Source organism: Amphiprion ocellaris, chromosome 3, assembly GCF_022539595.1.
Source record: "Amphiprion ocellaris isolate individual 3 ecotype Okinawa chromosome 3, ASM2253959v1, whole genome shotgun sequence".
NCBI classification, from domain to species: domain Eukaryota; kingdom Metazoa; phylum Chordata; class Actinopteri; family Pomacentridae; genus Amphiprion; species Amphiprion ocellaris.
In genome coordinates, this window is record NC_072768.1 from 5013102 (window position 1) to 5028636 (window position 15535).

Consider the following 15535-nt stretch of genomic DNA (forward strand, 5'->3'; position numbering starts at 1 on the left):
ATGAATTTTGGACACTTGAGCAAATACTGAGTTGTTCCTTACCTTGAAGTCTTTCTCAGTTGTTCTTTCACATTGCTGTTGGCATCATCAGTGATTTTCAGATTACACAACTTCTATTATCCCGCTATTGTGGCTGTTTCTCTTTGCTACACGACAATAGCCTGAAGGCAACATGTGCTGTGTTGTTTCAACCTCATGCTCCTTAGATGACCACTAATATACACTCCTCTTTAAATCAACTGGATTACCTTTTCTTTGGTAAAATGTCCCACTGTGCTCTTTATGTTATTTGTCAATAAATACTATTTTTTTTTACTGCAGATATTCTAAACACAAAATCCCCAGACATTACAAGCAACACTAATGATGGCTCTGTTCCATCAAGCCTGAGCTTCTGCTTTGACAAGCTGAATAATGTGTTGTGTAATGGTAATAATTGAATCAAAGACAACTGAGATGTCACAAAAACAACAAAATGCTTTTGACATTTTTTTATCCCAGCTAAATATATTAATTAGTCAATCAAAGCACACTGTCAATTATAAATACAATTATGGCAACTCCTACAATTGTAATCCTCTTTAGTGTTTAGTGAAGACTTTAAAACACATTCAGTTGTAATAGTTAATCAAGTGCAGGACATGAGATTCAGCTCTCAAAATAATCAACATCACAATCCACTGTGAATATATTCCCTCTGTGAATTAATTCAAGTCAAATATCAGAGGACAGTAAAAATTGTGAAACATGTCACTTTCAACTTAGTTCACCTGTACCTTAAACACATTGACATTGTCGATGCATTATAAACTAATTAAATGACTCATAAGCTGCTGTTCCAACCTGTGAAACTCATCATCTGGCAACAGATACTTCTGTATTATATCAATGACATCTCTCTCAGTTGTGAGCTCATAGTCTTTCTTGTTCTTAAATGGCAAATGTCCAGCCAGCTCACACAGAGCAACGTTAAAGGCAGACTCCTCTTTGGCACCGAAGCAGGACATTCTAGGCCATACAGCAATTCGCACACCTGTTCTTGAACAGCAACCTTCTTCGCTGTGTGTGCGATCGTGTGGTGGGCATCCCCTAGTCAAGAACACGTTGTGAGCAATGTTATCACCCACAAGAAAGTCTGTGACTTGACAGATTGCTCTTGCTACTTTCTCCACATCCTCTGATTCAGTGTAAAACAAAAAGCCTCCGGGGAAGTCCAGCATGAGGTAAAATCCCTTTTCAGGAACCAAAGGCTTAACTGGCATAGACTCTATTTTCAGTTCATGACTGAGGTAATATCCATGAAGGTGTAAATGATTGACAGACGCAAATGCTCCAAGACTGTTGAACCCAACACGATAACCAGGGTCGGAGCTGAGGAGCACAGATTCAATACCGGTCCGGATAGCAAACTCTGTCAGGATCTGTGGGAAACAGCGTGAGGGTTCTGGAACAAAGAGACAATGTCCAAACTCCAAAGGGCTGACATTGACCAAAACCACCATCCTGCTGGGTTGAGGAAACTGTCCATTATCAGACAGAACTGTGTCTCCCTCTGTGTCCTTTATCATCTCAAATAAGATTTCATCTGGATTGATTTTGTTAAAATTAAACTGCCCGGCATTGAACTCCTGCTGAATGCTCAGTATCTCCTGAGGCTTCCTTCTCTCCAGTCCTCTCTGAATATTCAGCTGAGCCACAAAGCCACGAGGACCCGGCAGGATGCGAGTTAGTAAATCACCCAGGTGGTAGCGGAAGAGACCCTTGTCCATCCTGTCCGTCCAGCCAGCTTGGATGGTTGTGTCGAACTTTGTCGACGGTGATGCCGTCGCTGGACTGTCTCCATCACTCCGACACACATCTGTGACAAAGTCGTCATGGTTGTACGCAAACTGGAGGGGCATGGTTGGATCTGTTCATGACCAGTAAGACAGGGAGGCATGAGATCTGACAACAGAGTTCACTGTGGGAGGTCAATTAGGAGTCATCCTGCTCAAACACACAGCCTGGTCACATGTGGAGTCATGAATGAGCACCAACATGAATTCCTCTGTTCTCAGTGGTACTGAAAAACTATGACACTGTTAAATCATGTGGAGTCATCCTCAGAGCTTCAGTAGAAAGCAACCTCTTTTTATTGAGCTGCTTTTTATGTGTCATTGGTTAGTTTATATCTTATATAGTGAAAAATTCTAACTACAATTTCCCAAATAACAGATGGACATCTTCAAAATGATTAAAAAACCTATTAGAAATAGAGAATGTGAGATATAGAATAACCAATTATTCTAAATAATTGATTAATCAATTTGAGTAATGTTGTAAGAGAAACAGCTCATTAAATGTGAATATTTTCTAGTTTGCTTCTTCTATGACTGAATATCTTTTGACTGCAGACAAAACAAGACATTTGTGGAAGTCATTGTGGGCTTTAGGAAACACATTTTTCACCATTTTCTAACATGATACAGACTAAATAACAAATCAGTTCATTGACAAAGATTATAATAAACAGTTGCAGCGTTAATAAAAGTCAAGAAAACCTTAAACATTCCCATTTGGAGGGTAGAAAAATGTATTTTGACACGTTTACTTTAATATTTTTACTTTAATAATTAATTGATTGACTAGTTTGTCCTAACTTTGAAATAAGGCATGTTTCGATAGGTACAAACACTAAAGGTTTGACTTAAAGAAGTCAACAACATGCTACACATTTCACAACGTAAACCGTTTTTAACCCTCCTGTTGTCCTCATGTACGGGCACCAAAAAATATTGCTTCTTTGTCTGAAAAAAATCCAGAAATTCTGCAAAAAAAAATTACCCAAATTTCTGAAAATTTGCAAAACCTTCAGGAAGAAAATTCCAATAATTCCTTAAAGTTTCCCTTAAGTTTTATTTGAAAAAAATCCCTCAAATTTGGCAAGAAAATTCTTGTAAATATTTTCAAAAAAATTAGCAAAAATCTTCCAAAAAAAATCCTAAAAATATCTAAAGTGATTACATATATATAGGCAAAACTTCTAATATTTTCTTTAAGAACATTCACACAAAAAATCCAGCGAAATTCGCTGGATTTTTGTTGATTTTGTTGTGTGAATGTTCTTAAGAAACTATTTCAACATTTCTTGGTTTCCACCAAAAAATGTTCAAAGATTTCCCAAAAATGTTGGACATCAGAAGTTTCACTGTGAAAATATATATTCTTTCCACATTTTCGAACTTTAAAACGGGTCAATTTTGACTCGCATGGACAACACGAGGATTAAACATACTAGTTTCATTGAAGAGTTGCCAATGACAGAAGCATGAGTTGGATTTTAACAGCAGCCTCACCTTTTTCTTTGGACACCGAGTCAAAGTCTGCGTCTCGGCACCGACGTCAGATTGCACACCTTCATAAAAAGGCACAGCTGACTTTTATTCACATTGGAACAAATAGTTTTTATCCATGTTCTGGTTAACGCCGGTTAGCCGAGCTAGCTGTCTTCCTTAGCAGCGTGTTCTTCTTCGTCGGTGTTTACTGAACTACTTCCGCATCAGTTTGGATTTCAGAATAAAAAATCTTCTAAATAGGTGTACAGTATTTCCATAATCTTCGATTTAAACACGTTTTATGTAAAAACATTCAATTAATTGTGTAGTGACTTTACCTGTAGTCACTGAGGTGGCAGTTAGTGTCCTCCAGTCTGACGCGTGCGGCTTCATATTAAAACAGTGTCTCTGCTCGTTTTACTGATGTTTCATTTATTTACGGCACTGCAGGTAAGTTATCATTCACTCAACATTAAGTTTCCAATAAACCAATATTATACAACCTGACAACATTCACCTGCTTGACACGGCGTTTGAGCACGGTCGAAAACTGTTCGGCTTCCTTCTCCAAACTGCACACCTTCATTCATTCATTCATTAGCCATCATATATGCAGTCCACTCCCAACAGTGGGCAACCCCGTGGCTCCTAAAGCCACACCCACACAGTCATACCGACACTATCAACAATCAAAACAAAGTAACCATATTTTGGCTCCAACAAATTGTATTTTAGTATGGCTTAATTTACGTATTAACTGTTTCTTTTTAGGTTGGTAAGGAGCAGCAGATGGTTATAACATACTGGCAAACACAGTGAAGGCTCATCCTGCACACATTGCTGAACACAGATCACTGCAGCACACACTTATGCTAATAAAAGCATCCATTAATTATTTTTGCAACCCTGATCCACTCCTATTACTGTATGGCTGACTATTTGTACAAGGTAGCTCTTGTTTATTCAATATGTCCCCATTTATAAACCACCCAACCTCCAATAAACACACACACATAAAGGTAATTTTTAGAGGATATCTAAACTGTAAAGTAATATGTTAAGCCCATTTGCAAAGGAATAGCAAGACCACAATATTTCACTGCTGAGCAACTTTCCAGTTTATCCTAGGCCAAACTAACTTTGAAAGAATGAGCAGCTGTCCAATCAGGCACCAGGCTTTTTTTAGTCACTGCATGCTTTTGGAGATAAAGTGGGCAGTGATTGGCAGAGTTGTGAATGTCTGCCTTTGAGGTTGAAGACTCATAATACTGGAAGCATCTTAGCTAACCAAGTGACCAACTGGGATAGCTGAATTTTGAGTTTCCATTTATTTCTCATACATTTGTTCAAGTAAGAGCAAGGATGGAAGCAGGCAACAATGAGGTAAGTACAGCTCTGGCTCATTATCATTTTAAAAGTTATAATAATATAGCACATGATACATTGAAGAAACCTAGGAATTACTTTTAATTTGGTGATCTTTCCTTTTTGTTTCATACTAAAGTGGAGTATTTACTGGAAGCATTAAGAGTTAGATAATAATAGACTTTCATCTGTTAAGAAGAGCAGATGGCAGTCTGGTCCACCGTGCTTCCAGTTATTTTTAACACCATCAAGAGTCTCTGTTACTAACACACTCAGTAACATGGCCTACAAATTTGTTGTTTACAGGTTTGTCAAAATCTTGTTACGGATAAATAGGTTATGTTTAACAAAGTTTAATGTGGACCTAAAGCAGTCTTCTATTTCCAAACAACCAAACAACATAACAGTCTTAGAAAAAAAAAGTGAAAAAGCATGTAACCCTGGCTAAAACTTTGCCTGTCTTTAATCTAACTTTCTCTGACAATTTTGTGACATTCTCTCTTGTAGACGGGAAAGAAAGCAGAAAATGAAGCTCACAATCTAAATATAAATATGACTCAGGATACTGATGCAGAGGTTTCCCATTCCTCCACAGTCACTGACCAAGGTATGCCCTGAATTCATCCTGTCATTGTGTAGCCTAGATAGTGTGTATTCATGCTTAAATTAAGATTAAAATACGATTAAAAATCCATTAAAATACATTCAATAACATGTTTCTCTGTGTTGAAAAGGGCCTTTTGTTGCATATGTAGCTATAGATACAGATTCATATTTCATCCTAACCTACACATATATAAGAAGTACACTTGCTTATTTTTATACTTGTTAGAGTATTATTTAAATAAATCCTCAGACATGTATTATGACCTAAATAATACAAAGTATGCCATATTTTTCTGATAGGCATAAGTTTCAGAATACACAAAATAACTTAATGTAAATAAAATTATAAAGACATAATTTAATTTAGATTCACTCAACAGAACCCATAGTTACCGAAATACATAACATATGAGTTTCTCTGCACAGTGATTCTAATGATGCACTTATTTAACTCTAGTCTTTCCTCACTCCAGGTCAGTCTGCTGCCTCTGCCACAGATCAGGAAAATGCTATTAAGCCAAATCTCCAGATAACTTTCAACACATTCACTGTAAAGAATGGTGAAGATCTGAAAGTAGAGATCCCAGTTTCTGGGCATCTGGCACCAAAGATTGACTGGAAAAAAGACGGTCAGGCAGTTAAAGAAACATCAAGGCTGCAGCTTTCAAGTACAGCATTATTAACAGTCCTTCATATCCGGCATGCTGCCAGGGAGCATTCTGGTCGATACTCTGTCACAGCAAGCAACAGTGCTGGAAAATTTACAGGAGAAATCAGTGTGGTGGTTCTTGAAAAGCCAGATCCACCCACAGGTCCTGTGAGGATTGATGAGGTCAGTTCTGACTATGTTACCATCTCTTGGGAGCCACCTGAATACACAGGAGGCTGTCAGTTAGACAACTACATAGTGGAGAAAAGGGAAACTTCAAGCACAGAGTGGCAGACTGTGTCAGCAACAACAGTAAGAACTACAATCAAAGTGACCAAACTGAAGACAGGAAGCGAATACCAATTCAGAGTGTTTGCAGAAAATAGATATGGAAAAAGTGTTGCAATCACCTCTGCTATTGTGATGGCTCAGTATCCATTTAGTGTGCCTGTTGCTCCTGGCACCCCTTTTGTGTCAACCGTAACAAAGTACAGCATGGTGGTGGAATGGGACCCTCCAGTCAAAGATGGAGGCAGCGCAATCATTGGCTATAACCTTGAACGTAAAGAGAAGAACAGCATTTTATGGACCAAGCTAAACAAGTTTGTTATAACTGACACTCGCTTCAAGACAAGTGGTCTGGAGGAAGGCATCGAGTATGAATTCAGAGTCTTTGCCGAAAACATTGCTGGACTCAGCCCATCTAGCAAGCTATCTGAATGCTATGTAGCAAGAGACCCTTGTGATCCGCCTGGTAAACCCGAAGCTGTTGTCATTACCAGAGAGGATATCACTCTTCAGTGGGGAAAACCCAAGTATGATGGTGGAAGCACCATTACAGGGTATGTGGTTGAAAAGAAGGAGCTCCCAGATGGCAGATGGATGAAGGCAAACTTCACCAACATAATTGAGAATGTGTTTACTGTCACAGGTCTGACAGGAGGTCAGAGTTACGAGTTTAGAGTAACTGCTAAGAATGGTGCTGGTGTTTGGAGCCCACCTTCACAGTGTGTAACCATCATTGCTCAGGATGTTATTGAAGGTCCCACTGCATCCATTGATCCGAAGTTCAAGAGTACTACTATTGTTCAGGCTGGTGAGACATTTGTTATTGAAGCTGATTACTTTGGGAAACCCCTTCCTGAAGTAGCGTGGCTGAAAGATGGAAAAGAAATTGACAAAGTTACACCGAGAACGGAGCTCAAAAACACCCTCACTCATACAACTCTGACTGTCAGGGACTGTACACGAGTGGATGGGGGACATTATATCTTGAGCCTCAGTAACATTGGTGGAACTACATCTATTCCAGTTAATGTCAAGGTTCTGGATAAACCTGGTCCTCCTGATGGACCTCTGAGGGTGAAAGTTGTCTCTGGAGAAAAGTGCAATCTTCACTGGAACCCTCCTATAAATGATGGAGGCGCCGGTGTTTCCCACTACATCATTGAAAAAAGGGAGACTAGCCGTGTCACATGGACAGGAGTAGAAGCTCATGTTGAAGCTCTCAGTTACAAAGTGACAAAACTGGTACCTGGGAAAGAATATATATTCAGAATTGCTGCCATGAATAAATTTGGCGTTGGGGAATTTCTAGAATCAGAACCGTTCATTGCACAAAACCCTTTCACAACGCCTAGTGCACCTTCTACCCCTACAGCCAGCGCTGTGACTGGTGACTCTGTGGTGCTAACCTGGGAAAGGCCTGAGACAGATGGAGGCTCAGAGATTGATGGATTCATCTTGGAAAAACGCGACAAAGAGGGTGTCAGGTGGACTAAATGCAACAAGAGAAGAGTAAATGACCTGCGTTTCAGATGTACAGGGCTCACAGAAGGACATTACTACCAGTTTAGAGTACTTGCAGAAAATGCTGCTGGTGTGGGTACACCCAGCGAGCCAAGTGAGTACATAAAAATCTGTGAAGCTACTTACCCACCTGGTCCACCCACAAACCCCAAAGTGACAGACTTTTCCTGCAGCACTGTCTCTCTGACCTGGTCAAAGCCCATCTATGATGGCGGAGCAGCCATCGGTGGGTTTGTAGTTGAGATAAAAGAAGCAGCAGAAGATGAATGGATTGCATGCACACCAAGCACAGGTGTAGAGGACACAAATTACACTGTGAAAAGACTGAGAGAAAATGCAAAGTACAATTTCCGTATTCGTGCAATGAATGCTGCTGGAGTTGGAGAGCATGTGGATCTGCCTGGGCTTGTGGTACCAGCTGAAAAGTTAGAGGCACCAGAGATTGAACTGGACACTGCACTGAGGAAGATTGTGAATGTTCGAGCATGTTCCACATTACATCTTTCTGTTACAATCAGAGGAAGACCAGAACCTGAAGTTAAATGGTCAAAGGAAGGCGGAACTCTCAGTGAGCGTGCTCAAATTGAGGTAACAAGCTCCTACACTGTGTTGCTGATTGAGAACGTAAACAGAAATGACACTGGAAAGTATGTGTTGACGGCTGAGAACTGCAGTGGCTCCAAATCAGCATTCATCAACGTCAGAATATTGGACTCACCTAGTGCACCTACAAATTTAGAAGTAAAGGATGTAAAGAGGGATTCTGTGTCCATCTCATGGGAGCCGCCCGTCATTGATGGAGGAGCAAAGATTTCTCACTACATTGTAGAAAAGCGAGAGGAGGCCAGGAAGGCATTCACAAGTGTCTGCAGCAACTGTGTGCGGAATTCATATAAGATTGACAACCTGCAGGAAGGATGCTTCTATTATTTTCGCGTCCTGGCAGTGAACGAGTTTGGCACTGGACTGCCAGCAGAGACCGCTGACGCTGTTAAAGTTTCTGAGGTGCCTCTTCCTCCTGGCAAAATCACACTCAGTGATGTCACTTGCAATAGCGTAAGACTCTCTTGGGAGAAGCCTGATCATGATGGAGGAAGCAAAATCACATGTTACACTGTAGAAATGCAAGCAAAAGGGGAGGACACATGGACAATATGTTCAGAGAGTAAAGCGCTAGAAGTAACCATCAACGGACTGACAAAAGGAAAGGAGTATTTCTTTAGAGTGAGTGCTGTGAATGAAAAGGGACAGAGTGAACCAAAGTCCCTGCTGGCACCTGTTACAGTAAAAGATACAAGTGCTGGGCCTGTTATTAATCTGCTGTCCAACTCATTCAGTGTGAAGGCGGGAAATGATTTCAAGATTGATGTTCCATTCAAGGCTGTACCACCTCCAACAGTAGCCTGGAAGAGGGAGGGAACCCTACTGAAAGAGACAAGCAGGGTAAATGTGAACACATCTGACACAACATCTCAAATAATTATCAAAGACGCAACAAAGCTCGATGTTGGTGTGTATGAAGTGACCCTGACCAACTCTGTTGGAACCACATCTGCCGAAATCTTTGTGAATGTTTTTGAAAGACCCGGACCACCAAGTGACCTCAGTGTGGATGAAGTGAGTGCTGACTTTGTGTCTCTGTCATGGCAGCCGCCACATTACACTGGTGGATGTCAAATCAGTAATTATGTTGTTGAGAAAAGAGACACAGGCAGCACAATATGGCAGACTGTGTCAGCCACAGTGGCAAGAACATCAATCAAAATTTCCCGTCTGACACAAGGCACTGAATACCAGTTTCGTATTGCTGCAGAGAATCGCTACGGAAAGAGCCACTTTGTTGAGTCAGAGCCTGTTGTTGCCCAGTATCCCTTCAAGCCACCTGGATCACCAGCTAATCTCTATGTTGTGCAGGCCTCAAAATCTGTAATGGTCATTGCTTGGAGCAAACCAGACAGTGATGGCGGCAGCCCCATTATCAGTTATCATATTGAATGCAAAGATCAAAGTAGTATTCTGTGGACAAAGTTAAACAGAGGCTCAGTGACTGAAAACCAGTACAAGGTAACAAGTGTGGAAGAGGGTCTGATATATGAGTTCCGGGTTTGTGCTGAAAACATAGCAGGTGTTGGACCCTGCAGTAAAGCCTCTGAGCCTGTAGCAGCAAGAGACCAGTGCGACCCCCCGTCCAACCTCACAGTCACTAATATAACTAACGCTTCAGTTTCACTCTCATGGGACAAACCAGAATACGATGGTGGGGCTAAAATAACAGGGTACATTGTTGAGCGCAAAGAACTGCCAGAAAGTTGCTGGCTTAAGTGCAACTTCACAAACTTACTGGACACCTTTTTGGAAGTGACTGGACTCACAGAGGGCGAACAGTATGATTTTCGTGTCATTGCAAAAAACTCAGCAGAGCTCTTTAGTGCACCTTCTGAAACCACTGGGCCTGTAACAGTACAGCATGATGTGGAGCCACCCAAAATTACCATGGAGGACAAATTCAGACAAGCTGTGGTTGTCAAAGCAGGAGAGCTCCTAAGAATAGATGCTGACATCTCTGGTCGCCCGAACCCAACAGTGTTTTGGTTGAAGAATGGTAGAAATATCGGCACCAAGGGAAGGGTTGAGATAGCTGCAACAAAGATGCATACTTCTCTTCTTATCAGAGAGAGTGTGCGGAAGGACTCTGGACAGTACACACTGACTCTGCAGAACACAGGTGGTACTACCTCTAAGACCATTACCTGCAAAGTGCTGGACAGACCAGGACCGCCAGCTGGACCTCTGGAAGTGTCTGGACTGTCAGCAGAAAAGTGCACCCTGTCCTGGGGACCCCCTCATGAGACCGGTGGTGCTGAGATCATGTACTACATTGTCGAGAAGTGTGAAACCAGCCGTGTTGCTTGGACCCTTGTATACGGTGACATGATGGCAACTACTTGCAAGGTAACCAAACTGCTCAAAGGAAATGAATACCTGTTTAGGGTGAGGGCAGTGAACAAATACGGGGAAGGCGAGACTTTGGAGAGTGAGCCAATCAAAGCCACAGATCCCTTCACTATCCCATCGGCTCCACTGGATGTTGAAGTCACAAGTGCAACCACTGAAGCTATGACAATATGCTGGAAGAGGCCTGCTACTGATGGTGGTAGCCGCATCAGTGGTTACATTATAGAGAAAAGGGAGAAGCAGGGCGTCCGGTGGGTCAGGGTCAATAAGAAACCAGTGTATGACCTGAGAGCCAAGGCCTCTGGGCTGCATGAGGGATGTGAGTATGAATTTAGAGTGTTTGCTGAAAATGCTGCTGGGCTGAGCGAAGCCAGCCTCCCATGCCCACTCACCCTGGCAGAGGATCCCAAGTTTCTACCTTCCCCTCCAGCAAAGCCTTCCATAGTCGAATCATCCAGGTCCTCTATTACTCTGTCATGGAACAAGCCGCTGTTTGACGGGGGAGCAGCAGTCACAGGATACAAAGTTGAATTCAGAAAATCAACAGAAGAAGATTGGACTGTTGGTGTTAATAACACAGACAAGACAGAGTTTACAGTAACTGGACTGACAATGGGGGAAGTATATGTTTTTACTGTTAGATCCATAAATAAGATTGGCATCAGTGAGCCCAGCCCTGAAACAGATCCCGAAGTAGCCATGGAGAGAGAAGAGGAGCCCAGGTTTAACGTCAATCCTGAGATGAGGAAGACCCTGCTTGTTAAAGATGGCAGCTCCTTCACTTTAACTGTGCCTTTCACTGGCAAACCTGTCCCCAGTGTGTCATGGGACAAAACAAATGTGGATCTAAGAGTCAGAGGATTGATCAGCACCACCAGCTCCGGCACCTCTATCACAGTGGAACGAGCAACACGTGACGATTCTGGCAAATATGCAGTAAAACTGCAAAATGTTGCTGGATCTGCCTCTTTGACCCTGAATGTGAGGGTCTTGGATTCCCCAGGTCCACCGAGTCACATAACAGTTAAAGATGTGACCAAGAACTCTGCCACTGTTACCTGGGACATACCTGAGAACGAGGGAGGAGCCCCAGTGAAGAACTACCTTGTAGACATACGGGACATAAGCAGAGTGGGCTGGACAAGACTCACAGACAAATGCCGCCGATTGTCCTACAAGGTGTCTGATCTGGAGGAGGGAGGAATCTATTTCTTCAGAATCACCGCTGAAAACGAGTACGGCATCGGGGTTCCAGCTGAGACAAAAGAAGGGACAAAAATGATAGGTACAATCTCATGAAAATAAACACATCACATCATAAGAATTGCTTTTATTTTGCATGAATAAAAAAATAACTTATTACTGGGTTAGTATATTTAGCAATTGCAACCTCACCTGCATTATTCTACAGGCTGTTTCAACATTGCTTCTGTTTGTATTTTTGTATTTCAGATACAACAGACTGGGAGACAAATGCAGGAGCTTAGCTTGTCTCCTTCCCATTATAGTGACTCATCTCCTGAACATCTGACAAGATCTCCATTGATTTCTGATCTACAATACATTCAGTTTTGTTTTAAGTAGTTAGTTATAAATATTTGTGGATTGAGTTTCAAGAGAATTTTTTTTCAGCAAATGAATGCACTATTACTTAATACATACCCAAAGGCTGCTGTTTTGCAGGTATACTATTATGTTTTTAAAACTTTAAAATGCTTATTAACTAATGAGGAAAATTAATTGCAGATTTTATTTATAAAGACAAAGACATTGATGTTGCTGTTTGCAGTAAAAATACAATAAAATGTAGACGATAAGAAAAGTTGAGTTTTACTTTGAATAATTTTGCTTTTAACACTGGACGGTGTACACACAGTACAAAGGTATACTATCTCAATGTAGTACTGGACCCAGAAGCAAACACTGAGGCAGAAGTTGGGTAAGATATGCTGGGAAAAGGTGGAATAGGTGAGGGAGGCTGGCTGATAGAAGGGAGAGTCTTGCAAGTTGTAGTCTTTTTTCCAGAGATGTAGCACAAGGAAACAGTGAGGAAACATAAATGAACCTAGATAAAAAGACAGTGTTCAAAGCAAACCAAACTTCACCAGAGATACATAGAAGAATTGACCAGGTGGGGACAGCTGACACTTTGGCAAAGACTGGCTGGAGAAGTGGTGCTATATACTGCAGAGGGTGATTACAGAGATGGAACATTGACTTCTTTGCTCTAAATCTGAGAACAGCAATTAAATATTTCCATTTTTTGCCTCCTACAGTTCTGTAAAGTGACAGCCGTATTGCACCAGTAGAGATAGCAGGATTCTTGAATCTGGAAGTTCTGAACTTTATGCTATGAAGATATTTGTGATACTTAAATATATATTTTCTGCACAAGTTTTTCATTTAAATTCTTGAATCCAGTATCTATAGTTAGTCCATCCTGAATGAATAATCCTTTATATGATTCTCAAGTAAACAGTAAAAAAAAGTTTGCATATGCAAATTCTTATAAAAATGCACAGACATATTATGCATTGTCAAATTATTACCTAAAAATAAGTAAAAACACTTATTTGATTTCCTCAGACCAGTGAAATGATTTAAATGCAATTTAAAGATTACCAAGGCCAAGAAAAACCCTAAAATGCAAACTGACTATATGTAGTCGTCAGGAGACAAATTGTGTGTTTGAATATGTATCAGTAATGTAGTGTAAAATAAGTTCAATATTTCCCTCTGAGAAAGAGTAAAGTAGAAGCAGAATATGTCATGAATATGTGTAAATGTAGTTAGTAACATTTCACCGCTGCATATTAACTGTTTTGCAATACAGGAAACATCAAGAAAATTGTGTTTAAAGTAGTGCAACGAGCAAACTAGAAACAAGAACTGGCCTAGCCAGTCAGCTATTTTAAATTTATGAGCTATATCAAAATTAATTCGCTTTAAAATGTAAAAGGACAAAGTTTAGCATAACTTATGTCACCGGTTGGCTGTTTGTGGAGCTGTTTCTAAGTACGTCACCATAGAAACCATTACGTAGCTCCGCTGAGGAGGAACGCGCTCGCCAGAAACCGGAAGAGAGCGATGCAACAGCTTTTAGCTGTTTAGTAGTTCTGTGGCTAAACTGTTTACAACAACAAAAACGACTCTTCAGAGTCCAAACTTTCGGCATGGGAACTACTGCAAGTCAACTCGGGAAGGATTTGCTGTCAGAATACCAAGTAAGTGGTCAAAGTTAAGCATCGAAAAGACATGTAGTTTTACTGTTATCGACGTTAACCTAGTGGCTAAAGTTGAGAGCAGTAGTTTTTACGCCCCTTAATAACCGAGGATAACGTAATGTTGTATTAGCCTAACGTTTTAAGCGGAAATAAAACTAGGAAGTTTCTTGTCATTAGAATAAAAAAACATTTTGTCGTTGTTTTTCTTATAAACAAGACGACAGTGGCAGCTTTAATGAAAACAACTTGTCAAAGCGAATGTTGTTGCTAATGTCAAGTATTCATAGAAATACTCCAGTGTGGAACGACGTGCTGTTTTAAGTTAATCAGTGATTTATGTCTTTATGATAAATTTTTACACTTACTTTCAGGAGCTGACCTTCCTGACAAAGCAAGAAATTCTTCTGTAAGTGACTAGACTCACGCCGCGATACAAGTTACCAACTGAATTAGCGCATCAACATCTGTCTACTTCAGATGGTCTCTAACATGTTTAACTTGTTGCTTCTTTTCTAAGTGCACACAAGAGATTCTCAGAACTGCTCAGTAAGGATGAGAGAAATCTTCCAAATACCAGGGTATCAATGGAGAGGATTCTTACGCTGCCCGAGCTGAAGGTGAAGATATAATTTATAGCAATATATATATATATATAAGAAATGTGTTTTTTTAATGGCTAGTGTTTGTTTTTTCTTTGTACAAAGGATTACAGTGTGATTTGTGTCCTGGAGGAAGTGCTACATGTAATGATAAAGTGTGCTGACCTTTGCACTTGTTTCACAGTCCAACCCTTTCAGGGAAAGAATCTGCCATGTATTCTCAACATCTGACCAGAAAAATGGAAGCCTTTCATTTGAAGACTTCCTGGATCTTCTGAGTGCCTTCAGTGACTCTGCTACTCTGGAAATCAAATCCCACTATGCATTCCGTATATTTGGTAAATAAGTTGATACAAGATCTTGTTAAATGTGCATGTGAGGATATGCATCTGTGTAACACGTAGTTTGATATTTTCAGACTTTGACGATGATGGAACCCTTGATTGTGGCGATCTGGAGAAGCTGGTGAACTGCTTGACCGGTGAAACAGACGACACAAGACTAACCACTGACGAAATGAGGCAGCTCATCAACAACGTAAGTAAACTGACACTTCTCTTTAATGTTATAGGGAAGCACAGTGGTGTACTAATGTTTTCTATGCATGTTGTTTAGATTCTTGAAGAATCAGACATCGACAAGGACGGAACCGTGAACCTCTCAGAGTTTCAGCATGTCATTTCAAGATCACCGGACTTTGTCAGGTGACTAGAAATTTAATCGCTTTTGTTACTGATGTGTGCTATTACTTGGTACAGTTTTGGTAGCTAACAGCTTCTATTATTATTTGATTTCTCTACAGTTCTTTCAAGATTGTGCTGTGAAGACCTCTAGTGGGCTGTGGAAACACACCAACCTTTGATTCTCATATTATGATGTTTGATTTTAAGTAAGAATTTTAGATACCTGCCTTAAATTATACTTGCCTGTGGATTTTACTGCCTTAAATATTTTATGTATCATTTGTGAAAAATAAACCCCCTTTTTTAACATCTGTAAGAAAAATAAAAACTT

At 40.6% G+C, this 15535-nt stretch overlaps 3 protein-coding genes across 7 annotated transcripts; 2 read left to right on the top strand and 1 right to left on the bottom strand.

Moving 5' to 3' along the window:
* Nucleotides 1–476: 476 nt before the first annotated feature.
* On the bottom strand, nucleotides 477–4130 carry gdpgp1 (GDP-D-glucose phosphorylase 1). 5 transcript variants are annotated; one of them, XM_023262219.3, is made up of 3 exons: nucleotides 3832–3894; nucleotides 3336–3394; nucleotides 477–1909 (listed from the first exon to the last, which is right to left on the bottom strand). In XM_023262219.3, the coding sequence occupies exon 3, from the start codon at nucleotides 1899–1901 to the stop codon at nucleotides 804–806; it is 1098 nt and encodes a 365-aa protein (XP_023117987.2). In that variant the 5' UTR covers nucleotides 1902–1909; nucleotides 3336–3394; nucleotides 3832–3894; the 3' UTR covers nucleotides 477–803. The 5 variants fall into 5 exon arrangements, with proteins under 5 accessions (XP_023117987.2, XP_023117960.2, XP_023117968.2 ...); XM_023262192.3 differs by lacking the exon at nucleotides 3336–3394 and adding an exon at nucleotides 3653–3758 and having other exon boundaries at nucleotides 3832–3846; XM_023262200.3 differs by lacking the exon at nucleotides 3832–3894 and adding an exon at nucleotides 3653–3779.
* Nucleotides 4131–4538: 408 nt separating this feature from the next.
* LOC111563172 (titin-like) lies at nucleotides 4539–12525 on the top strand. Its single transcript, XM_023262127.3, has 4 exons — nucleotides 4539–4697; nucleotides 5187–5286; nucleotides 5759–11983; nucleotides 12151–12525. Exons 1-4 carry the CDS (start codon nucleotides 4677–4679, stop codon nucleotides 12183–12185), a joined length of 6381 nt encoding a protein of 2126 aa, XP_023117895.2. The 5' UTR covers nucleotides 4539–4676; the 3' UTR covers nucleotides 12186–12525.
* A 1233-nt stretch (nucleotides 12526–13758) lies between these two features.
* Nucleotides 13759–15500, top strand: LOC111563076 (calcium and integrin-binding protein 1). The gene is made up of 7 exons (XM_023261971.3): nucleotides 13759–13922; nucleotides 14294–14328; nucleotides 14440–14539; nucleotides 14706–14859; nucleotides 14940–15058; nucleotides 15137–15225; nucleotides 15324–15500. The coding sequence occupies exons 1-7, from the start codon at nucleotides 13872–13874 to the stop codon at nucleotides 15343–15345; spliced, it is 570 nt and encodes a 189-aa protein (XP_023117739.1). The 5' UTR covers nucleotides 13759–13871; the 3' UTR covers nucleotides 15346–15500.
* Nucleotides 15501–15535: the final 35 nt, after the last annotated feature.

Bases quoted from the DNA above. Each gene is read 5' to 3' on its own strand.
- LOC111563172 (XM_023262127.3), top strand. From the start codon at position 4,677: ATGGAAGCAGGCAACAATGAG. The intron at 4,698-5,186 runs GTAAGTACAGCT...TCTCTCTTGTAG, and splicing joins TGGAAGCAGGCAACAATGAG to ACGGGAAAGAAAGCAGAAAA. The intron at 5,287-5,758 runs GTATGCCCTGAA...TCCTCACTCCAG, and splicing joins CTCCACAGTCACTGACCAAG to GTCAGTCTGCTGCCTCTGCC.
- gdpgp1 (XM_023262174.3), bottom strand. From the start codon at position 3,904: ATGAATGAAGGTGTGCAGTTTGGAGAAGGAAGCCGAACAGTTTTCGAC. The intron at 1,910-3,831 runs GTGAATGTTGTC...GGTCATGAACAG, and splicing joins TCAAACGCCGTGTCAAGCAG to ATCCAACCATGCCCCTCCAG.
- LOC111563076 (XM_023261971.3), top strand. From the start codon at position 13,872: ATGGGAACTACTGCAAGTCAACTCGGGAAGGATTTGCTGTCAGAATAC. The intron at 13,923-14,293 runs GTAAGTGGTCAA...ACTTACTTTCAG, and splicing joins ATTTGCTGTCAGAATACCAA to GAGCTGACCTTCCTGACAAA. The intron at 15,059-15,136 runs GTAAGTAAACTG...CATGTTGTTTAG, and splicing joins TGAGGCAGCTCATCAACAAC to ATTCTTGAAGAATCAGACAT.